The 26,041-nt window shown below is 46.1% G+C and overlaps 1 protein-coding gene across 1 annotated transcript in view; it reads right to left on the bottom strand.

The window, feature by feature from the left end:
* The window catches only part of LOC311121884 (peroxisome proliferator-activated receptor gamma coactivator 1-alpha-like), a gene marked incomplete at its 3' end in the record, with an annotated part of 40,627 nt that overhangs the window by 10,782 nt on the left and 3,804 nt on the right, over window positions 1–26,041 (bottom strand). The window contains exons 2-5 of the mRNA XM_084196324.1: window positions 23,466–23,645; window positions 4,717–4,911; window positions 3,621–3,743; window positions 185–1,502 (exon numbers count right to left, since the gene is read on the bottom strand). Coding sequence (XP_084052450.1) covers window positions 185–1,502; window positions 3,621–3,743; window positions 4,717–4,911; window positions 23,466–23,645 — 1,816 coding nt within the window. The remainder of the gene's footprint in view (window positions 1–184; window positions 1,503–3,620; window positions 3,744–4,716; window positions 4,912–23,465; window positions 23,646–26,041) is intronic.

The raw sequence follows: 26,041 nt of genomic DNA, 5'->3' as shown, positions 1-26,041 counted from the left end.
GCAAGGGTCTGTACCAATTAGAAAGAATGCCTTTTGGAATAGATCGTGCATCTAGCAATTTATTTGTTGTTCTCAGAGTGATAGCTAGCGTCGAATTAGCATAGGGGTTAGTGTGTAGTCAAACTGGAAAGTGGTTAGAGCAGGAGAAGAGAGAGAGAGAGGGCGGGGATGCAGCGATGATTACCTAACAATGGTAGGCCCTGGTCATCGGGGTGCCTGCAGACTGCCTGCCTGTGTAGGTGCTGCTGCCCTTGTGTGATGGAGGGCGTGGGGTCTGGAATTCTAGAATCTGGGAAGAGTGGGCTTGGCAGGCCCTGTGAGAGCGCCATGGGGCTGCACATGGCATCATCATTGCGGACCTCCTCCCTGAAACAGCCAGCCTGCTCCACCAGGCCAACCTCCGGCCAACCGAAGCCCAGCTCCAGCCCCAAATCTAGCCCCTGGTCTGGCTGGCTAACCCAGTTGCCTAGGCCTAAGCTCTCGGCCAACAAGGGGTCCGAATCAGGCTCCTTGGCCTGTCTGAGACCCCTGCTGCCGGGATTGATATTGACAGTCCCTCTGTACTTCTCCTCCACCTCAATAGCCTGGCTGGGACACTGATCCCTCTCCAGGACTCCAGAGCTCATTCTTGATGAACTGCTCTTGCGGGGCTGAGGGGTAGTAGTGGGCGGGAGCAAGTGGGCCCGATAGCGGGCGGGCCTCTGCTTGGAGGTCAGCAGCTGGCTAAGCAACGGATGCCCCGGCTCCCCCTCTCTTTTCTTAATGGTCACTGTGATATGCCTACACGCCGCCGCACCACGGCCATGCCCGCCCCAGCACTCGCTAGCCTGAGTGGCAGTGCCCACCTCAGGGCAACGCCCACAGCTGCCTGTCTGACCCGTCTCTCTAGGAGGGAGAGAATAAGAATGCATGTACCTAATGAACCTAGCGGCTGCCAGGCGCCCCGCGTCCACCGCAGGCTGCGGACCTGGCGGCCTTCCTTCTTCACTGGACGGCCTGCGCTCCAGTTTGGGGCGGGCATGGGCACTGCCGTTCCTACGTGTTGGGGGGACAGGAGTGGGTGCCGCCGCGGGTTCGGACTGTCCCTCAGTGCCACCAGCCCCATGAGCGCAACGACGCCACTTCCCAGCCCCCACACCAGCCACACTACACTCGCCAGCAGCCCGGCTCTCACCTCGCTGGTGATGCTGCTGTTGCTGCTGCGACACGACGGATGACGAGGATGACTTCTTCTTGGAGGCGATCGAGGAGGAGGAGGAGAGCGAGGAGAAGGAGGAAGTGGAGGAGGAGGACGGCGACGAGGAGGTGGAGGAGGCGCCTAGCAGGCCGCCCTTGTCTTTGCCGCCGCCCCCCCAGGCGCTCTTGGCTTCGCTGGCTTTGGTCTGGAGGAGAATGTCGTCAGTGGCAGTCAGGTACTTGAGCAGCTCGGTGCACGGGCGCCTCACTAGACGGCTCTGCTGCGGACAGCCCCCCCTCGGCTTGCTGTTCCAGGAGATCTCCGTCTGCAGGGGGAGGTAGAAAGAAAGAAGGAGAGTTAAAAGAGATTAAGGAAGAGAGAGACTCTCAGATCCACCTCTACGCAGACGACACCATTTTGTATACATCTGGCCCTTCATTGGACACTGTGTTAACAAACCTCAAAACGAGCTTCAATGCCATACAACACTCCTTCAGTAGCCTCCAACTGCTCTTAAACACTAGTAAAACTAAATGCATGCTCTTCAATCGAACGCTGCTGGCACCCGCCCACCCGACTAGAATCAATACTCTCGACGGGTCTGACCTAGAGTATGTGGACAACTACAAATACCTAGGTGTCTGGTTAGACTGTAAACTCTCCTTCCAGACTCACATTAATAATCTCCAATCCAAAGTTAAATCTAGAATCGGCTTCCTATTCCGCAACAAAGCCTCCTTCACTCATGCTGCCAAACATGCCCTCGTAAAACTGACTATCCTACCGATCCTTGACTTCGGCGATGTCATTTACAAAATAGCCTCCAACCCTCTACTCAGCAAATTGGATGTAGTCTATCACAGTGCCATCCGTTTTGTCTCCAAAGCCCCATACACTACCCTCCACTGTGACCTGTACGCTCTTGTTGGCTGGTCCTCACTACATGTTCGTCGTCAAACCCACTGGCTCCAGGCCATCTATAAATCACTGCTAGGCAAATCCCCGCCTTATCTTAGCTCATTGGTCACCATAGCAGCACCCACCCGTAGTCTGCGCTCCAGCAGGTATATCTCACTGGTCATCCCCAAAGCCAACACCTCCTTTGGCCGCCATTCCTTCCAGTTCTCTGCTGCCAATGACTGGAACGAATTGCAAAAATCTCTGAAGCTGGAGACTCTTATCTCCCTCACTAACTTTAAGCATCAGTTGTCAGAGCACCTTACCGATCACTGCACCTGTACACAGCCCATCTGAAATTAGCCTACCCAACTACCTCATCCCTATATTGTTATTTATTTTGCTCTTTTGCACCCCAGTATCTCTATTTGCACATCATCTCTTGCACATCTATCATTCCAGTGTTAATACTAATTGTAATTATTTTTGCACTATAGCCTATTTATTGCCTTACCTCCATAACTTGCTACATTTGCACACACTGTATATATATTTTCTGTTGTATTTTTTTTGACTTTAGTTTTTTTTTACCCCATATGTAACTCTGTGTTGTTGTTTTTATCGCACTACTTTGCTTTATCTTGGCCAGGTCGCAGTTGTAAATGAGAACTTGTTCTCAACTGGCTTACCTGGTTAAATAAAAATAAATAAAAAAGAGAGTGAGGCTCAGCACAACGGGTCTGCCCAACTGTTTGGGAGGCGGTGGTGGGAGCGTCGCCCGCCCATCATCTTAATTGCGTGGCCCCCGAGCGGCACCGCAGCAGCTCTGTGCGCTCATCCCCTGTCCTGGGGGAGTCCTCATAGCTCCGTGCTCCAGAAATGGATGAGTCAAAAGCACGGTTTAAAAATAGACTTTCCAGAGATGTGTTAGCTCTGTGTGTGCACAACACAACTGCTCCCGTATGCGCTGTTTACTAGACAACAATGCTACCAACGCATTCCAGAAGTTTCTCTGAACAAGGACGAGTAATCGAATGCATTATTTATGTGCTATCGTACTAAATAAAAATCTAATCTTCAAGAGCATCCATCATGTTCCAATGAAATGCGGCAAGCAGCAAAATACTGGAATCACCTACTTCATTTAATTTGTATTCCTGTGCCCATTATACACCCAATAAAATACTACATTAATCTAAATGGAAAACCCATTCCCTCTACAGAACACTAACAGTAGATAGAGGGTAACCTAATGGAAACAATGAGACTGTATCACTAGATATTTTTGATTTAGTCATCAGCAGCAATCTTACTACAAGGAGCGCTTTGATTTTCGACCGACACCGTTACAGTCCCGATGCCTCGCCTGGAAAGCTGAACAGGCAATCAGCCTGCTTTTATTACGAGATGGCAGTGGAGCAGATGTTTAACATCTTCCAAGGCCGGCAATGAAAAAAAAGACGAGAACATAGATGATAAACAAACATGGAGGGGCCCACGGAAGCGGTGCCTTTGAAGTGAGCGAACGGTGCAACTGGGTAGCTACCTTGACAACAGCAGGTGTTGGTCTGATCCGAAGGTTGCTGGCTGCATGGTTTTGTGCCTTGTCGCCTATGTATTGATTATAGCTGAGCTGGGAGTTTGCGGGTGCCAGAAGGAGCTTCTTCAGCTGCAAAAAAAACACACAGAACAGAGAAGAAAGGAGGGAGGAAGAGAGAATAGAGAAAAAAGCAGTGAGTAGAGTTTACCCAAACTGCCGTTGCCTCTGAAATTTCAACATTTCACTAAATTAAACGATCAGAGAGAGAGATAGTCAATGCTTTTGTAAATGTGTGACTGAGGATGTTCGATTTATCTTGTTGTAGTTGTAACAACAACACAGAAGCCCTCATGAAGACAAACTCATTACTATCTATCAAGCAGGTCTTCTTTCTCTTTATTTACAGTGTTAAAAGGACAAGTCAACGAGAATTACTGTGGCAGTTGTTTTGGAGTACACAATGGCCGTGCTTTACTAGTGTGGAGCCAGCATGAAATACAATGGACTAGAACTGAACAAAATAAACATTCCTGGTCAAACCCCCTCAGGAAAGGCCAAATCAAAGGGGTTACGTAGTCATGTTGTGTGTTTCGTAACAAATACACCGGTATGACCAACTTTCATCAGGAAACAGTCTTTCTCCAATGATGGCTCTGGGATTAGTATGGCCCACTGACATTAGATGAGATGAGATGGATTTCCCTTTTCTCATTACATCCCTAGCTCGATTTCGAGGCCCGTGGCATAGCGTCGCCCATACCAGACCCAGCACTGTGCATGTATCATTACATTGGCGCAGCTAGTACACTACAATGTAATTAGCACCTCACAGCTAACACTGATCAATTCGATTTACTCTTTCATCCATGCATCTGCATCATGGCTCATCTCAGCCCACAGACCGACATGCACAAGGGGGGGCATGGGGGGTGGCGGCGGCTGGGCTGCCAAAGCTGAAGGCCTGCAAGGCACATATACATTTTTGGTCACCGGCCTGCTTCGCTCACAGCGCCTTATCTGGTGTCGACGGAGGCCCTGGCAAAGGGGGTGAAGGGAAAGGGGTGTGCTGGGGGATGAGGGAGGGGGCGGAACAGGGTCTTACCAAGGAGGGCTCCTCTGGTTCGGGGGTGGGTGGCGAACCGTCGGGGGTGCAGGGACAGCTCTGGTCGCTGGCATTGGTCACGTCCCCATCTGCCAGGGCCTCGAACGAAGGCAATCCGTCCTCATCCACCGGGATGCTATCCAGCGTTTCTGTAAGCACTGCCAGCAAGTTGGCCTCATTTTCCTCATCTATCTTCTTAGGAGGGGAAGAGAAGAGCGAAGAGAGAGAGAGAAGAGAGAGAGAGAGGAAGGGGGATGGAGAGAGAAATAGGACATTTTAGTTTGGAGAAGTTGCTTTACCAGCATGTGTATTTTTTTGCAGAGGGGGTTGGGAGGGTGGGTGGTAACACACTTCTATTGTTAATAGAGTAGGCCAGTTTTGCAGCAGAGCGGCTCTTTTCTGGAGTCCTATTTCTTTTAAAAACACAATTCTCTCACTGCGCGCATGAGTCAGGCCTGTCACTCATATTTTAAGCATGCAGCTTACTGGACCAAAATAATATCTCCCCCCAAAAATCCATTAACAAGGGTGACACACAGCAAAGTATCTAGGGGGGAGCAGATAGGGACGAAGGGATGTTGAGTTGCTTCAATCCCCCAACTCTCCCCTCAGAAGAGAGAATGATAGGCTTGTCGACAAGATGTTTGCGAGCAATCCTCCGATAAGGCGAATTACCGCCTGCTAATGCTAAATTAATGGGGGGTTTTAAGCGTCGGGAAAAGACAACTGACGTCCGACGAGAAGCGTGTGCGAGGGGAAAGTTGCCGTCAACATTTCTAAATAAAGTCCTGTTCTCGCCTCTTGTTCCCCTTTGAAGTGGATGTTGTGAGTTTGCTGCAGCTGTTTCCCCAGTTAAATGGGTGAAGAGAGAGAGAGAGAGAGAGAGAGCGAAAGAGACAGAGAGATGTGAGTTGCCTAGCATTGACAGGGGAGGTGTGTGAGAGAGAGGGGTATGGAGGAGGGGGGGGGGGGGGGGGGGAAGAGACGACAGGCACTGGAAGTTCCAGGACAAAACCCAGGGGAACCGAAAAGACAGGAAAAGATAAACAGCAATCGCCCCGGGATGCTCCACGGCGAGCCCAATAAGAATAAAAACAAATCCCTTTATGCCACACAGCAGGATTAGCATCTCTCGCCGATAGCATGTTGCGATCATCCCGCCGAGGGGGAACCATCCCTTCAGATAGCGCCACTTGCCTGCTCTGGCTTGGCTCCCACGTGCACACAATTACCCCGGGCCGCTTGCTCCCATTCAACCCCTCTGAGTTTCTCACGATTACACACCACCGTGGATAGCTCTTCACAGGAGAAGCTTTAGAGCTTCTGAGATAGCGGCCATTTATATATTTTTCTCAATATTTTGGGAAGATGGCACAGATAGCCTAAGCATTTGTGTTAGCTAGCTGACAGTGAGGAGAATGTGAATCCAATGCCCATTCAGACAATATTTACCCTCTAACAACGTGCTCTCAGTCATTATTATAAAATTATAAAAAGGGACATAATTTCACAGAGATAACAAAATGGTGACTGGGGCCACGCCAGCACTGGCAGTAAACGGTTAGCAGGAAATTGCTCCCGAAGTGGTACCATGCTGTTTAATTACTTGCAAAAGAGCTTCAATTCAGCGTGCCGGAACCTATGTTGCCGTTCACAGTTTTCCGACATCCCACTTTATTAGCCGTGCGCTAAGCGGGTGGGTAATAACAGTTGATACAGCCTGATCCTTTTCTTAGAACCTAACATGCACTCCTCAGCTAGAAAATTGTAACTGGGATAATTTCAGATTATCTCAAATGAGGCTTTAAATGGAGAACCATCTGTTTGGATTCAACTTAAACAACATTTCACTGAAGGCTTGGGTGGCGTTTTTTTTTTACCTCCTTTCCAGTCTAAAGTCTTTTCCAGTATGCATATGCTTTGCGTGCGAAATCAAGACCACTGTCTGACCTAGTGCCAGTAGAAGTTCAAAAGGCCACCGAGCCTCATCGGAAGGGAGTAGTATCAGGAATTTTTACAAGGCTCTGGTCGAGTTAGAAAAAGTATTGCTAAACTTGAGAGGTAGGCCGTGTCCCACAAGATAACCCCCTGGGGGACTGTAATGCTGTGAAAGGGACACTTGTAAAAGCTCAAGTTGTGACGGTCATGCTACAGGCCTTGCTAAAGCTCCGGCTGGTGAGAGTCCCAGGCCAGTCAGGGGATTTTCAGGGGCTGGGGGGAAAAAGGAGACCTGAGAAAGTGGTTCTCCTCTTGAGAGAGCCCCTGTCCAGCAAAGCCCAGCTTTGCCATGCTAGCTTAAGACCATCCTCTCACCGCTTCACTGGACCAAAGTCAATCCACTACCCCTTGACTCTTCACCAGCCAAAAGCACCCTCTTGGGAGAAATCTTTCACTTGGACCGATTGGGTTGAGATATTCAACCGCAAAGGGGGGAGGCCATCGGGGCTAACCTGGCAACCCACTGACAGCCGAGTCCTCTTTTATCGATTACCACAGCAGCTGTTGAGAGAATGAAATGGGGGTGGCAGAAGAAAAGAAAAAGAAATGGCCTCGGTGGGAGCACCATCTCTCCCATCCTGGTTAATGGACCTCACTGAATTAAAGAGATCTTAACAATCCAAGGCTAATTGTGGGATCACGATATATTAACCCGCTTCAATTCTAAAGGGTGCCATTCATGGCTGTTTTACTCCAAGCACTTCAATTAGCCATAAAGCATGCTGGCAAGCGCCGGCAGGACCATTCCATCTCTCTCCCACCTCCCTCCTTCCCTCCCCTGCCTCAGAAAAAAAAGCAGCACACCAGTCATTATCAGGTGAGGTCCTTTGTTATCAGACAGGCTGTCTTTGAAATCGTCCTTGCTTTAACTATTTTATTGAGTTCCGCCGAGCCATTGTGTTCCAGCGATATTATTCATGCCACTGATAATGGGGTGTGTGTGTTTAAAAAAATAAACATACACTTTTGAACTTCGAGGCAAATAGCCAAATTAAATGGACTAATTGCTTCTTGAAGATTTGAAGCCTCCAAGCAATGCGCCAGGGATCACATTTCAAGTGCATCTTTACATCTTTGAAGGTGGGGAATAAAAAAAACACTCTAAAAGTTTCCACAATTGGAAACCTGATCATTCAATAAGAGAGAGGTGAATTTTATACAGACAATCGTGCACTGCTGTTATCTTAAAATGAAAGACCGTTACAACAGCCACTCAGGGAGAAGAAAAAAAATCCTCTCATTCTAAATGGGTCATATGTTATTGAAAGTACTGTTTAGACTCTCTCCGCAAATAAGGGGAGAAATTTTAAAAAAAGTCAGTCTACACAGACAGAAAACATTTCTTAATAAATTGGCCTGCGAATTGCTCGGGGTTAAATCCGCGCCTTGACAATTTAATTGTGCTGCTTTGTCTAATCAAAGCACAATCAGAAACGAAGGGGAAACCATGCTAGGAGAGGGGAGGTGAGTCGCTTCAACGTCACAACTCCACCAAGAAAGCAGCATTAGATTTGATAAACAAATAATGTCATTCTGTATTATTGCCCCAGATTTCAGAGGAAATAAATCAGTCAGCCGCCACTAAGGCGTTAGTCGAGCTGACAAGTCAGCTGGTCACAGTGGCGCAACATATGGCAGGAGAGGGGGGAGGGAAAGGGCCGATTTATGCTTGATCCGGCAATGTGGTGCGGAGGCTCCGTACAGAGAGTATGACGCAATTGAGGAGCCTCCGGAGGCTTGCGGAGGCCAAATCAAGCTCTGAACGGTGATGCCATGCACCTCCCAAATTTTATAACAATGTGGAGGGCTCCGTATAGCTCCGCATTTACATGATTGGTTGATGGTAGGTGGGGGCAGTAGGTCCTGTATAAACACAAACTCACTTCCTTGACAACAAATATGGAGAACTTTGACGAAAGGCTATCAGAACAAGTTTGCAAATATAAACATCTTTATGATACCTCGTGTAGGGATTTCAAAGACACAAAAATGAGGGAGAAAGAGATCGGGGAGGTAATGGCGATGGAAGGGGACACTTGCCATAAGAAGTGGAGGCAGTTGTGGGACAAGTCCGTAAAGCAAGTGGGAAAACAGTGGCCCTTTTTTTTTGGGGGGGGGGGGGTAGATCAGCTTTAATATTGCAGATAGATTGTAACTTCCATCAATGTAATTGTCTGCATCACTTCCAATCCCCCATATGTTTTTTTCCCCCCTCGCATATATATATATATACATACATATATATACATACATATCCTTTAAAAATATATATATTTCCCTTTATTACCTTCCAACCCCACCATCCCGTCCCCAATTGGAGTAAACTAGCGAACAACAACGCTTAGGCCTCTACTTTATGCTCATACATACTATATACATTTTATGGACACAGTCAATAATTATATTTTGTTTGTTTTTACTCCTGAACTTCCTCCGATCATTTTCATGATGTCCATCTGGTATGCTTCTATATGCCATATCTTTCTAACTGTGCTCTTTCACAAAAGCTCACAATATATAACCTATATACTTATTATGGACACAGCATATCTTACACTAGTTATCTTGTTGTTAGTAGTTGTTGTTATTAGTCCCATCCTTCAGCTCCATTCAACACCTCCCATCTATCTCTTAACACCATCCATATTGGATTTCTATTTGCCATATATTTTTCAACTGTACTGTGATGTTTTACAAAAGTTCTGAACCTTTCTATTCTCAATGTTTCTACAGTTTGTGAAATGAAAATAAACATTTTTGCTAAAAGTATTATTATATTATTGATCGATTGACTATGACTTTTCAGATCACCCAGTAGTGCTATCTGCAGGGTCAGCTCCATGCAAATATTGCAATCCTTCAGCCATTCCTGGACCTGTGTCCAGAAACAAGCTACAAATGGACAGTATCAAAACAAATGATATAATGATTCTGTCTCTTCACAGCCAAATCTGCAGAGCTGGGAAGATTGTATCCATTCTATTGGTAGCAAGAATTTTATATACAGTGGGGAAAAAAAGTATTTAGTCAGCCACCAATTGTGCATGTTCTCCCACTTAAAAAGATGAGAGAGGCCTGTAATTTTCATCATAGGTAGACGTCAACTATGACAGACAAAATGAGAAAATAAATTCCAGAAAATCACATTGTAGGATTTTTAATGAATTTATTTGCAAATTATGGTGGAAAATAAGTATTTGGTCACCTACAAACAAGCAAGATTTCTGGCTCTCACAGACCTGTAAGTTCTTCTTTAAGAGGCTCCTCTGTCCTCCACTCGTTACCTGAATTAATGGCACCTGTTTGAACTTGTTATCAGTATAAAAGACAACTGTCCACAACCTCAAACAGTCACACTCCAAACTCCACTATGGCCAAGACCAAAGAGCTGTCAAAGGACACCAGAAACAAAATTGTAGACCTGCACCAGGCTGGGAAAACTGAATCTGCAATAGGTAAGCAATAGGTAAGCATACAAGACCACTGATAATCTCCCTCGATCTGGGGCTCCACGCAAGATCTCACCCCGTGGGGTCAAAATGATCACAAGAACGGTGAGCAAAAATCCCAGAACCACACGGGGGGACCTAGTGAATGACCTGCAGAGAGCTGGGACCAAAGTAACAAAGCCTACCATCAGTAACACACTACGCCGCCAGGGACTCAAATCCTGCAGTGCCAGACGTGTCCCCCTGCTTAAGCCAGTACATGTCCAGGCCCGTCTGAAGTTTGCTAGAGTGCATTTGGATGATCCAGAAGAGGATTGGGAGAATGTCATATGGTCAAATGAAACCAAAATATAACTTTTTGGTAAAAACTCAACTCGTCGTGTTTGGAGGACAAAGAATGCTGAGTTGCATCCAAAGAACACCATACCTACTGTGAAGCATGGGGGTGGAAACATCATGCTTTGGGGCTGTTTTTCTGCAAAGGGACCAGGACGACTGATCCGTGTAAAGGAAAGAATGAATGGGGCCATGTATCGTGAGATTTTGAGTGAAAACCTCCTTCCATCAGCAAGGGCATTGACGATGAAACGTGGCTGGGTCTTTCAGCATGACAATGATCCCAAACACACCGCCCGGGCAACGAAGGAGTGGCTTCGTAAGAGGCATTTCAAGATCCTGGAGTGGCCTAGCCAGTCTCCAGATCTCAACCCCATAGAAAATCTTTGGAGGGAGTTGAAAGTCCGTGTTGCCCAGCGACAGCCCCAAAACATCACTGCTCTAGAGGAGATCTGCATGGAGGAATGGGCCAAAATACCAGCAACAGTGTGTGAAAACCTTGTGAAGAGTTACAGAAAACGTTTGACCTGTGTCATTGCCAACAAAGGGTATATAACAAAGTATTGAGAAACTTTTGTTATTGACCAAATACTTATTTTCCACCATAATCTGCAAATAAATTCATTAAAAATCCTACAATGTGATTTTCAGGATTTTTTTCTTCTCATTTTGTCTGTCATAGTTGACGTGTACCTATGATGAAAATTACAGGCCTCTCTCATCTTTTTAAGTGGGAGAACTTGCACAATTGGTGGCTGACTAAATACTTTTTTTCCCCACTGTAATAATTTAAATTGAAAAATTCTAAGTTTTGAATCCGGTGTCGTTTTGCGTATCAGTTCATAAACACTATGCCATGGAATCGGTACGTCAAAAATGTCTTCGCAAATATTTTGCAATCTATATGGGACGGCTGTCAATCTTTTGGTCCTTAAATGAAACTGGTAAACTTTTTTATTTATCACAATTTTCTTTAACCAATTATGTTCTGTAATGCAAGGCCGACAGACAAGTTCCTTACTTTTTCCCCCTTCCACTTTCCTCTTCCATTTTTGCGGTAATGCTGCAATTATTTGGTTGTAATTTTGGGTAGAGCAGACATTTCCATATGTTTTTGTTAGCTGCATGTGGGACATAACTCCACCATTCCTACCGATAATATCATTTACGAAGGTTATACCTTTTATAAACATTTTCTCAAAAAAGAACGTTTTTTTTTCAATTAGTATATTTGAGTTTAACCACAATATTTGTTGCAATGCAACAGTGCCACTTTTTACTTCATGCTGTCCTGGCTGAGCTCCTATGTCAAGCACCGGGAAACCAACTCCAACATCTCAGAAGAGGTAAGGTCATGTCTTTTAATTTAGCCAGCTGCTTGTAAGTAGCTGGCTGGCTATAGAGATTAGCCCTGAATCACTAAGAGTGGTGCGTTTTAAGTGGTGCAGACCAATTTATTGGATGCGTATGACACACTCTGCTCTGCGGAGGCCGCATCGCCGTAAATGCTGTACGGCCACCGCATTTGCCGGTTTGACCATGAATAGGCTTTAAGGTGCAGCACGATGCACTGCGGGGACAAATCGTGCAGCCACCAGATATGCCAGTCATTTAGCACATTTACTGGGAGGGAGAGAGAAGGTGATTGTAACCTATAGGAACAACACAATACATAACAGTGCTGTATAGCTCTTTAGTGTGTGTGAGTGTGTGTGTGTGTCTGTGTGCATACATGCGTGTGTGTCTGGCTGCACTGTCTGTCTCAGTGTTACGAGTCATAAAACTACATGTTAAAACTGTCAAATTTGTCAAGGCCATGATTGGCCAGGTAACAGATGCCAGAGCTGAAGGCCGGTCTCGTTTTACCGTCTGGATACTGGAGTCAACAGTGCATCGGATTATTCAAAGTCCATTTCCCAAGCAAACGATCCCAAGCAAGAGACTGGGGTCTGCTTGCTTTGGACACAAGGCTCACCAGGTGGCATCGGTCAACACCTGAAATGGTTGTGAGCCAAGACTGTTGCCCATCTCCACGCCACACACAAAAACACACACACGCACACACACACACACACACACACAGAGAAATAAACACACGTATACTGCCCATTTACCCAGCAATAAAATTCCTTGACCGTCTGGGTTTTACATACAGATAAGAGTGGTCAAAACTGTGGGTCGTCCACTCAGCTGAAATCAGACCATTTCCCTCTCTGCTGAGCTAATGCCATAAGAGGGCTCATATCCTAGCTTGCCTAAGCTCTTAGGAATGTACTACTAGAGATCCTGGAGTAGTATTATGACCACTGACCGTTTGATCCAAATCAGAAATCTTGGCCCTACACACAGTTTTTCAGTGATGTCAGGAGTGATGTCAAAGGCAGGATATCACTGTCACGTCACTCCCATTGACAACCAGTGTGACAACAGTGGAAACTACATTCTGGCCTGTCGGTGAAGCCTTGGACTGTGTGAGGTAGAAGTGTATACCCTGAGGCCAGCACTGATGATGTGTGTCCTGGGAGCCATTTCAACCGTTAGAGTGCTATGTGTTGAGAATGGAGAGCGCGAGAGAGAGAGCGCAAGAGCGGGATAAAATCCTTTTGACCGATTCTCTGTCGAAGACCATCAAATCAGACACAACTCACTCTGATTCTGAGAGTAACCCAAACGTGTTTAGAAGAAAACGTCTCTTTATTCTAGTTTGTAAAAGGTTGATGGACAGTCTTTGACCGACAGCTCCAGCTGTCCCACCACAACTCTTGACCGAAACCCTGATGCAAAACATGCCCAGGTCTCGAAAATCTGCTGACGCCACCTCGTCCTACGGCAATTTTTAGACTTCAGCCTTACTGGTTGTGCAGTACCTCTGGGTCAAAAGTCAGGGGAGTCAGCAAAAGCTACGCCACCACAACAACATCAGCAGCCATGAAACAAGCCTGAATCCTTGCTCAGGATTCTCTAAGCAGGTGTACACATGACAGAAACAATCAGACATAGCTGCTCGCACACCGCCAACGGTGGATCTCTAAGGAGATCGGACTGTTGGACACCAACAAATGAAGAGATGGACACCAACAAATTAAGAGAAAGCCAGTGGTTGGTTCCATATGCCTCTAGCAAAGAGGGGGTGGGAGGGGGGGGGGGGCTGAAGGCCTAAAGAAACCCTCCCCTCCCCCAGGAGGTTTGGACTAGTCTGCCCACCACCACTGCTGAAGACAACTGGAGGTCTCCAGTGACTAGACTTACTAGAGTCTGAGGAGAGTCTTAGTCACAAGCGTTACAGGCCCAGGAGAGTCCCCGATCACCAGACAGCTGAAGCCAGACCATGAGGGGGGTTTATATGAACAGTGTGATTAGAGAATCCACATCTAAGGCCTAACGCAGAACTGCTGTTGTTTTTCATCTCTCTCCTTCTAACAGATGGTCAGAGTGTTCCGAGCCTGTTCTTTTAAAAAAATAACGTAATTATACACCATCAAAATGTTTGGATGGTCTTTCGTGTGGTGGTTAGGGGTGGGGGTTTTCTGTATTAGCCAGGTTGACGCAAGAAATGTAGGTGCTTGCATTCCTACTTAGTTGAAATGGGACTTCAGACACGAGAGCTTTGATTGTATCAAAAATCCCACTATATACAGAGTGAGAGGTGGGGAATATTTTCTGTCCTTTTTTCTAATGGCATGCAACTAGCTGTTTGCTTAAGTAGGCAGCTATGAATCTGCAGTGCTAAGCATCCCTCGGTACGTGTCGGCGTGTAGATGGTGATGGTCAGTAGACAGAGAGTGTGTGTGGGTGGGGCTCTGAAGTCCAAACCTTGTTAAAACGGACATTGTCACATTTCCTCCACCAAAGCGCGCGTTGGTACCTGTTACCATTACCGTGCGTGTAGCAAGACGAAACAAAAACAAGACACATTTTGTGTGGTGTTAGGGGGAGGGTGTTTTGTCATGACATTTACAAGGAGAGAGAACAGCAAAAGCTTCTCCTTTTCTCACAGAACTGCCAAGGATAATATCCGCTGCACCCCTCCATCCTTCCCTCCTTTCCCCTCATAACCTTTCAGACCATGCCAAGCTCATCAAGAGCAGCGGGCCTTTTCATTTGTCACAGTAATATCTATGGAGGATACATGCCAGAGAAAGGAGAGAGCAAGAATGGGGTGGACAGATACAGTGGTGTTGTGTACCGGGACGCAAACAGGAAATATTTGGTATGCAGGGAAGCACACTACTGCGTCGATTGGGTGCGTGTGTGTGTGTGCATGCGGGTGTGTTTCTATGTATGCATGGGTTTGCGTCTATGTATGTGCGTGTTGGGAAAGGTATGGACCCAATATCACAAATTTATGGTAATTGAACCCACATAAATCTTTTTGGAAAATGCAGTCAATTTGATTCTGTGGCAAAAGGTCACCCTATTCAATTTACACTCTATGCTGAGTACAATAAGGAGAGCAGAAAACACCTGAAAGCAAATGATCTTATCAAGCCTAGAGACCTCAGCACTTACCTACTGCATAAAAGCTATTTGCTGATTACTAAATAAATGCATTATCTTTTACCTTGACTTCTGTGCATGTGTGTGTGTTTCCCCCCCGTTGTTTCTGGTCTGGGTGCTGCAGCAGGTAACCCTGGTCCGTGCCTTGACTTTGTGAGCAAGTTATCAGAGTCACGTTTCATCCACTGGCAATCTGATGCCCTTTCTGGGATGGCGGCACACTAGGCAGCAGGTAAACATAAGAGGACGTACAAAACCTTCACCAGTCTGAGTGGGACTATTGAGGGATATTATGTCTCCTCAACTGTGGAGCTACACAGACCAAACTAAGTAGAGAAAGTCTAAGTCCTCAGCATCAATACAGATGGGTATTAGGAAAGATTTCATAGGTGGACTTAAATAAATTGAAATACCCTTTATTGAAATACCTGTCAAAGAGTAGCCTTCACTGTAATTTATATGAATGTATTTTTGTGTGTTTATATATCTAGGATCATAAAATGTCAATTCATTATCACAGGTAAATCCAGTTAATAGATTTTTCCAATTTTTCCGGTTTGTTTGAATGTTAGATTGAGTGGAATGTCCCTTTAATTGTCAGCTGACTGCTTGCAAGCATTGCTAATTAGCTAAATGCATACTGACACACCTGTGGCCTCCTGCCTCAAGTGCTTCAGTTTCTTTAAATGGAGGATGGTGTTAAGTGTTTGAAGGTTACTGCTGGTATTTATTATAATATCACCGTCTCTGTCTCATAAATGTGGGAGGGCATCGGCCAGCTATCTAACACCATCGTTTATGAACTCTCCAAAGCTTGTACTTTCTCCCAAAGCACCTGTTCACTTACCTTCATGGATTTGAAGGACAATTACTGGTACATGGAAACGCCCTCTAGCCCACGCCTACACCAATCCAATGCTTTTCATTTTGTGGGGAGTAGTGAACGAGTGCACACTTCAGCATGAAGGAGAGATTATTGGGATGCAGTCTGTGGATGTTTTGACATGACGTTGCCCATTGATATAGGCCTAGCTTATTCTGCTCCGCTAGCAATTGGCCAGCATAATTGACAATACTAGACAAAATTGTCTGGGTACAAAGCCTACAATCTGCCAGTTAATATAAGTAATGACAACACTAATGTGGTATTGGACACAGACAGGGATGGAGGAATAGAGGGATTTCGAGCTAGCACTCATTATTTTGACTGCTTAAATTAGGTCAACAGTCCCATCGGAGGACACGCACACTTTTCCCGAATGTGCTTCATAACAAATGTGTTCATCCTTCCAGTGAGAACGAACCCACTAATCTACCCCATAAACACAGCACACACACAGAGGCAAGCAGACAGGCAGACCCCCCCCCCTTCCCTTTTCCACACACACACACACACACACACACACACACACACACACACACACACACACACACACACACACCATCAATGTCCATGCTGCAGCTTTCTGCTTAGCCTACTGTCTGTCAGTGGTAATGATTGTCAAGCCAATGTGAGTCATCTCAGCAGCCACTCACTCAAGCACAAGGACTTACTTCAAGAGCTTTTTCAACTATTTAAGGCCCTGCCTGAGCCCAAATGTTCAAATAGAGAAAACAAGCTTGAACCATAAGCATGCAGTTCGCATAGCTCAATTGGTCTGAACGTAGTTCCGGAATGACCAGGGTTGTGAGTTTGACTTCCACATCAAAAGCATACAAGAAGAAGAAACACCGCTCACTCTGTGGAAGAACAAACAATCAAGACCAGCTACTTTTTAAGAGACAGAGTCCATTTTTTCTATCAAGCCAATTATACATTTCCAGTGCAGTCAATAACATCCTATTCTATGAGTAGGGCTAGGGAAGAGAGAGGCGCTAGTGCAGAAATGCTAGCTGGAGCAAGGCAGGGCTGCCAGGCTGGGGAGGGCTACACACCTCTGATCGATATGCCTCTCCTGGAGAGGAGGATCACATAGGACTGATAGCACTTCACATCTAATCACTGAACCCATGGATTGAAGGCCTCACTCCTTCTTTCTATCGTTCACTTGCTCTCACTCTCTCTTTAATTCACTTTCTCTCCTTTCTCTTCACTCTGTATTCTCACTCTCTCTCTTACTCTACCTCGCTCTCTCTATCCCTCTGAAAAGCAAGTGTTTTTAACTCCCACCCGCTTGAAAGTATACAGTATTAAATAATACAGGAAGGCTTGCGGTTTGGGTTCATTTGTGTATTTGTGTGTATGTATGTGTGTGTGTGTGTATATGTGTGTGTGTGTGTGTGCGTGCGTGTATGTGTAAGTGTATGTGTGTGTGCGTGCAGGGGGCTTATTGGCTTAGCATTTCCGGCCAGGGTAAAGAGAAGCGGTCCTGAAAGGCTCTTAGTACAGATTACCCTCTCGCACTAAAAATAGCCACATACACACACACACACACTAGCTACTAGTATAGCTTGAGGAAGTGTGAGTGCCTACTTATTGCAGCAACAGCATGCCAACTTTACTCCTTACTCTTACAATAACAACAACATACACACACATTACAACCTCAGAGGAAACACAACCTATCCTGATGTAACAAATACAATAAACCAGCTATGGGGGCTTCACTCCAGTGGCTGGCGACCAGATTCTACTTTGACGAAAATGTGAGGTGGATGTGACCTCTTCATGGTTAACCTTTACCCCATGTTCTCTTTAGGGGTTCAGGAGGGAGACATACAGGACACTAGGTCACATAGCTGACCCCACCTGTGTTGGGACCTTATACAGTATATGGTGTCGTCAGATGATACTGTTGGTGGGTTTTGCACGCACCACTTTTCCGTTATTTATTTTTTAGAATCTTTTGAAACTTCACCAATTTGGACTATTTTGTGTACGTCCATTACATGAAATCCAAATAAAAAGCCATTTAAATTACAGGTTGTAATGTAACAAAATAGGAAAAACACCAAGGGGGATGAATACTTTTGCAAGGCACTGTATTTGCTCCAACCCAGCCCTCAATCAGCAGTGTCTCTCTTTTGGAAGACATACTACAGTCAGCCAGCCTGCCAGCCAGCCTGCCAAGCAACCTCCGAAGGATATTCCCTCTTGCTCTTTTCCAAACATGCCCTGAGGGGACTCTTTTCTGGGCTGCCTCTCTCACCTCACTCCTGCTTCCCTCCCCCCTCCCTCAGTCTGAGGGGAGAAGAGTCTGGGGGTGAATCCATATCTTTATGCCCACTGGATGTGAAGCGTTCTAACGGGGCTGTTTGCGGACAGCCTTTAGGGAGAGTGTATGTGTGTGTGTGTGTGAGAGCCAATGGAGTGTTGTGCCAGGGAGAGATATATAGAGAGAAGGATAGGATAGAGGGAGGAGTATCTCTTTACTGTGGAATGAATCTGACAGATGCTCAGAGACACTCAACCGTGTGTGTGTGTGTGTGTGTGTGTGTGTGCGTGCGCGCGCCTTTGCTTGCCTGTGTGTGTGAGTGAGTGCCTATACGTGTACATTTGAGTGTGCCTGTGTGTGTTGGAAGAAGGGGGTATTGGAACATAACATTTTGATCAGCACATTTGCAACACCCCTCCCAAAAAAATCCCACAAGGCTACTTTACAGTCAGAATGGCAGATCTGTGAGTCTGTTACACTGTTACAGAGATTGCCTTTGTTTTCCAGAATAAGGGGAGCCTTGCTTTTATCAAACTACAGTATATATGCACAAATTAGAGGTCCTAACAATGAGGGGAAGTGTGTTTTCTTTTAATAGGGCTCACTTGAGAGAATCATATTATACAGTACAGTATGATAATTCAGGCACCCTCGCTGAACTGCAGAAACAGTGCGGGTGCTGTGCTCTCAAATGTCAGCATAAATTTGCAAAATAAACGCAGCCAGCGTTCAGCGGGGACTGGTAACAGGGGGTGATGAGGGTCTATGTGTGTGTGTGTGTCAGTGTGTGTGTCAGTGTGTGTGTGCAAGTGTACTACTTGTGAGTGTCTAAGGTGATGGCGGGGGGGGGGGGGGCTATTAAACAAACATTTTGACACGTTCAGCACTTCCAAACGTACACACACACACACATCCCCCCCTAATCAATCCGGGCTGTCTTCCTCTTTCTCGGCCAGCTATGAGTAAGCACAGCATCTGCCCAAGGAAACATTTGAACAACACAAAAACAAACAAACGAGAAAAAAGCAGAGGGAACTCTCTCTCGGAGGCATAATACCATCTTGCTTTAACAATCCCAATGTAAGCAAGATCGCCCACCTCCGATGACTAATCTAGCGTGTGTGTGTGTGTGTGTGTGCGTGCGACCGACGCAGAAAAAGCCATTGCATATGCATTACCTGGCTAATGCCCTAAATCCTCCACTCCCTCTCTCGCCAGACTCACTTGTTTTTAATTCATCAGTGGGGGATTTCCGCTGGCACTCCACAGCGGGATTCTATCCTCGCCGCGAAAATGACGCCGATCACTCAATCCGCGGGATCAGCCACTTGTTTCAGACAGAGGCACGCACACTCACAGACGACGCACTCGACATCTTGTTTCACCTCTAGTGATGTTGACTTCCTCACTATCGTTGTTAATGAGAGACTCTGTTAATGGTCTGATATCTTTACTGGGTAATGTTGAGTAATTGACAGCTGGGGATAGAGTAATCTTTAAATGGCTTGATCAGTGTGTTTGAGACCGGCTGTCATTGAGCTAATGTTACTTCCACTCCTTCCTTACAAGGAGACGGCAGCCATATTTGATGGAGTGGGTAGAAAGTTGCTCCTAACCACTGATATAGGATCAGGTCTTCTTTAATCTGCGTAATGTTTGAGGTAGGGATTGAAGGGAGCATCATTTGATCCTAGATCTGTTGATATGAGTAACTTTGGGCTCCCACGTGATTCTCAGTCCACATTGGCAGCCGGTTGGGGAGTTTTGGACATAATCTCACTGGCAGACCCAACAACCACAGCCCGATATAGAAAGTGTTGGCTTAGTGGCCAAGCCTTGTTGAAGAGGTGTTAGAGCACACTGTGGTCCAGGCTGATAGCTGGCCTGGTAAGAGGCTGTGTGTCATTCTCAGCATTGTCCGGATCCCGCTGGAGTAACACTGGCAGAATAGAGTAAAAGAGGTCGCCCAAGGGACAGCATACACATACAATGCACATGAACAAGCACACCTGCAAACACACACAACAAGTGCACTCACAAGCAGACAGTCACACACACACACTATACCAAACACTTGATAGTAGTCACACATACCACACACAAACAGGCCATGAGCAGGATGTAAACAATCACCCTAGTCCATTAATGATCTAACCGACTTCACGCTAGATGTCACATTATTGACAGCCAGCGACTTTTTCAATTCTAGCTGTATAATAATAAAGCTGTTTACACATTTGCCACTTCCTGTCACGCGGCCGGCAGCATCTGCATAAGTGCCAACGCAACAAAAACAATACTTGTTCTTCTTTCCAAGTAGCGTGGGACCGAGACTGAAGTTCATCCAACACGACCAGTGTGTCCATTTTAGGAAGGATTCTCAGAGTCTGTTCTTAAAGAAGGAAAGACAGAGCTTTCTTTCTCTGGCATCGGTCTCTCTCTGTCTCAGTCTCTCTCTATCTCTATCACTCTGTCTCTCTATATCTGTTTATCTCTCTCTTTATTTCTCACACTCTCCCCCTCCCTCCAGAAGTGTGCAGTAGCCAGAGGGAGCCCAGCATAGCACACATCCCCCTGTCTTGGTTCCCCCTCCCTACCACCCACACTCCAGAAAGGGGCCCCACGGTGACAGCTGCACCCAGCTTCCAGGCACCCTCCCTGGGAAGCGGCGCAACCTCCACTCCCCTACCACCTCCAGACTCAACTCCACCATTTTAGCCCCGGAGATGGGCCAGATAAATCATGGCCAAGCGAACTGACACTGAAGGGCATCAACCGTCAAGTTCACAACAATCCACTGTGCCTTTTCTGCTGCTGCTCCCTGATCCTATATCTCTCTGTCTCTCTCTGTCTCTCTCTCTCTCTCTTTCGATCGCTCTCTCTCTGCTCATCTGCCTGCCAGCCAGGGCCTGTTCTGTTCTGTGCACACTAGAAGAACTCTATGGCAAATCACACATGCGGGATAAAAACAGAGCAACGGGCCCTTCAGCACTGTGTGTGCGTGTGTGTGTGTGTGTGTGTGGCGATACTACGATACCAGATTTTCCTTGGCAAGAAAGTTAATGCAAAGCAGAAAAAAACATGGTCCTTTAAAAACCTACTTTATGTAAAATATTGTCTGCCATAGCTTGCAAAATAAACAAATCTGACTCTGGGTGACAACAGAAGGCTGTTTATTTTTGTTTATATTTGTTTTCCTCGAGAAATTAATTTTGTTTAATTTCCTTCCTTGCTTACTAGTATCTCGATACTGCTATCGTGACAATACTAGCTGTGTGTGTGTGTGTCTGTGTGTGTGTGTGTGTGTGTGTGTGTGTGTGTGTGTGTGTGTGTGTGTGTGTGTGTGTGTGTGTGTGTGTGTGTGTGTGTGTGTGTGTGTGTGTGTGTGTGTGGAAAAATTAAGAAAATTAGTGAGTGAGATAGACAGAAAGAGAGTGATTGAGAGAGAAAGAGAATATGTGCATTTGTGTGTGCAGTAGTTATGTAAGTATGTGTGTGGATTTGTATGCCTATGAGGTTGTGTGTGTGTGTGTGTGTGTGTGTGTGTTCATTATTTTGTGCATTGCTTAAGGTTAGGGTAGAGACGACCTACCACGAACACCCATTAACCTCTAGTCAAGTAGTTTAAGAAAACATTGGCAGTAGATTGTGAGAGAGGAAGAATAAAAAGTCCAACTTGTTTTACACAACAGCTGGCCAATCATTAACCAGTTCTGAATCCTGACGTTATGATTGGGCACTGCAGTGCCCCACACAGGCCAATCAGGGAAGTGCAGAAAGTTTGTGCGGCAACCCCCAGCCCCAAGCCTCTGATCTGTGAGCGTGCACACACACAGAGAGAGAGAGAGAGAGAGAGAACCAACCATTTTCCCCCTGTCAGATTAGTAAGCAATAGAAATAACAGAAGCCAACTCCCAGCGTTGCTGTATGATGTACTGAGCACTTCGTATGGCAACTTGAAAACGTTCCACTTTCCAATTCCAGATAGCAACCGACAGTACAAGTAATACATTCGTTGATTGTAAAGCCAGCTCATTTGAAATGCATCACATTCATTACTGCTCAGATGTTTTCAAACGTTATAGCTGTTTTCTGATCGTCTCTCATGGAAAGGCAGAACCAGCGGTGTAGTATGTGTGTTGAAATAATGTAGTATCCTACACACACACTTCGTACATTGCTGGTTTCTCTATGCTGGCTACCTCAAAGAGTGCCTTGTGTTTTAAAATGTGACACACACACGACAGACATGTTAGCTTGTATTTTTATCCATCCCCTCATCGGCCGCAGGCCAAATCACTCTGAGGGTCCGGCGTCACATGACTAGCACTCAGGACGAGCACAGGGGACTGTCTAGGGGCCCCTCACTGGCACTAGGTTGAAAAACCAGAGGGAGGGGTGTGTGTGTGTGTGCGTGGAAAGAATTCTGTCCGCTATCAACCTCTCCCCTACTGGGGCCATTGAGACACACACTTTCCGCTTCCGAAATGTGACAGCATGACAAGACACAGACACACAGTGGCATTCCCCTCCAGCATTCTCCTCTCTCCAGCCAAGCCAGCACCAATCTCCGTCTTCCTCGCCACTGATCAACCAGTAATGAACTGTCTCTCGTAGCTTACTTGTCCCAAATGACTTTTTTGCTCCGCCAGCATGCTACTTTCAGTGGACTTTGCCTCCCTGAATGAGAGAGAGTGCAGCAGATTTAAAATTGAATGTTTTACTCCCAAACCCTCTGGAAAAGGGGGCTTTCGCAATATGGCCACAATATGGGGGCCAAGGGGGCAAGAGCTGGGTTTAATTACCTCTGCTCCTTTAGATGCCTGCCACAGCAGAGTAGAGCTGTGGCTGGACTGGACTGGAATGAATGACTTGGGGGATTGATAAAGTACTGTCAGGGAGAGAAGCCAAAGGGCAGTACAAAGGTCTCCAGGCTTATCGCCGAACCCCTGTTATCTTGACTTTGTACTTTTCAGGGGAATATAAAGTCCCTCTCTCAATACAGTCGGTACTACTACATACTGTACTAGGCGGGAGGTTTTTATCAAGTACCTGGAAGGCTTTCAACAGATAGCGAACTCAGCGTACAGTATGACGCATTTTTTTTTTCTCCGCTGACTGAGCTCAGGCTGGTGACCTCTGATGAGTTCATTTACCTAGCATCAACTTCCTAAATAGAAAAAAAATGAGTCAAGGCTACCATAATATCTGTAAATAGTTAACGACCGTGTCATAAATCATGTGATATTGGGGCAAAGGGGAGCAGAGGCGCTTGGGAAATAAAAACAAGCTGTTGTATGATATGCTCTCTTACCTCAAAGAGGTTGGAAGCCTCGTTGCCATATTGACTGGAAATTATCTCTGATTGGTCACTGTACCACTTGAGCCCGCCCAGGAAGCTGTCCGCATCCAGGTCGCTGACATCAAGCTCTGAGAGGTCGAGTTCGGGGAGGTCCGGACAGAGGGGTTGGTCTTCGCCAACCAAGGCAGCACACTGGGGAGACAAGAAGATGGGAGGTGTCGAAAACCCATCAACACACACAAAGGGGTGCAGACACACACACGTACGTACCAATGCACACACACACTGAGGCAAATTATGGAAGACACTTTTTCACATGAATTCACAAGGCGTTACCCCCACAGGTAGTATTTTATGGTTATTATGCAATATCTGTACACTACATCCTGGCCTAGAGGACATTCATTGCTTATTCGATGGCTCTTTGATGATAACAAGTTAACTTTATTGATAGGCCTACCTTGTTATATTTCTCATACTACATGGTTAGTTTCAGTAGACCAGGAAAGCCTGCTAGGCATATTGGCCTAATAGGTCAGACATTCATAAAGCCTGATAATTCATTCAAAATCGTGTTGCATGGGTATTCTTCCTATGGCTCTATGTCCATGTCACTGATAGGCTGAACGTCATTTGAATGACAGCATGGCTAGACTTGCCACCTGACTGGCTGCCCTGGGCAAGCGGGTGCGTCAACACAATGGCAGCAGTAGCCATGGCACAGATTTCACTCTGAAGCAAGGGTCGTTTTCCACACCATGCTGCCTGTTGACATTTCATTCTTCACTGTCCGCTTTTATATAGGGGCCTATGCGACAGCTGCTCTGCCGCTCTCCAGACACAAATCATCAGCTTCATCGAACTGCGTTTGAGGGGATCCACAGACTTTAAATATGTCAACCCGCTTTGGTGTGGAGAGAGGAGGAAGATGAGGCAACGAAGTTTGACTCTGCGCCAACGGTTGCAAGCTCAATGTAAACAAGTTCCAGGAAGGCGCTTTCCTAAACTACATTTCTTATTCAGGTGCCAAGATGTTACAAATGTTAATTGCTTCAGCGGCCCGTGCTTGCTTGAGGCAAGTTTATGCCAGCACTGCACGCAATGCATCTTGTTCTGGAACATGGCAGTCACTTCTACTCGATAGAGAGAGAAACGCGCACAACCCCCAGGCAAGCAAGGAGAGATCAGCTCCGAGTGAGCCAAATGCAGGTATTTTTTTTATCCCAAATTTACTCCCGGGTCTTCTCACTGACACATTCGTTATGCATAGATAAACAGGCGTTTTAAGTGTGGCAAATGTAAATTCGAACCCCACGTCATAAATGTTGGCTAGAGAGCTGTCAGGATTCAATGTATGCATATCAGACTTAAGGGAGCGTTAATGGTGATACCCTCGGGCATACCCCGGAGGCGGTTAGTTGGCCAAGGAGCCAGAGAGAGGGAGAGAGAGCATCTGGCTGGAGAGAGATGGGCCCAGGGTTCGTCTCAGGGCAACAGAGAGACAGATAGCCTACTATGACAAGTGGGAGGTAGGCTACAAAAAAACGAAAAACGCCCCGGCCGAAACGTGCCATAGTTGATCCGCCCTCTGGTTGCGCTCATGCGATGACATAGTCATAGGCTATATTTACGACACAACTCCCTCTCCTTTGCCCATTAGCTAGGATAAAGATGCAAATGCATCAGTCTCTATCCCTCCTAGCCCTGCAAAATGCCTCACTTTATCAAGATATACGAAAAAAGAAATCAAAGAGAGATCTGACATCTCATCTCAATCTTCTCATCCTCTTCCAAGGGTGTTAATGAAATAGCGCCGCCAGACAGAGCGAGGGGGGAGTGCGCTAACCGCCACTGCGAGCCAATGTGATTTACGCACACAGAACACATAAAAGCACCTGCTATGGTGAGATTATTAGGAATATGACTGGGGATTTGGAGTGCAATTATCTGGTTGTAAAGGGGGGGGGCTTTGGGAATTTCACGGCATGATTTATGCTCAACTCAGAATAAACTGACGCACTCAGAAAATAAAGAATAAAGAAAGCATGTCTGTCACAAGCAGGTCAGGTTCTGGAAAAACACGCACCTTCATGAGGGGGTATAGATAGGCACTATAGATAGGCAGCAGCTATCACTACGCTGATGTACTCGAAAATGCCCAGACGAACAAGAAAACATGATTAAAAAAATATATATATATTTGACAGGCTGGCTCAGACGACCGAGCATCCATCTATCTCTATTAATAATTTAAGTTAAAGTGTAAAGGAGTGCTACTGGTGCATAAAGTCATTCGCCAGACTGTCAAGGAAAGCAAATAAATACATGCGTAGGACAATGATCTTGGTCAATAAGTAATGGATTAAACTGACATTTCCAGGCATTTTGTCAAGCGAATTACTGTCATTCAATCTTGCCTTGAGTGGTGATAACAGACAAACGGAGAAAAGCTGATAAACCGACAGCAGCTTCATATCGAAGATGAGCTTCTATCCCATTAATGCGTAAGTCAACGGTATCTGCAGACAACTATAGCCTACAGCTCAATGCCTATAACAAACTGCATAGACATGCATAACACTAATAAC

The sequence above is a fragment of the Coregonus lavaretus genome, assembly GCF_964263955.1.
Source record: "Coregonus lavaretus genome assembly, contig: HAP1_SCAFFOLD_1084, whole genome shotgun sequence".
Classification (NCBI taxonomy): domain Eukaryota; kingdom Metazoa; phylum Chordata; class Actinopteri; order Salmoniformes; family Salmonidae; genus Coregonus; species Coregonus lavaretus.
Note: the sequence above shows the minus strand (reverse complement) of the source record. Positions and strands in the feature narration are given on the sequence as shown.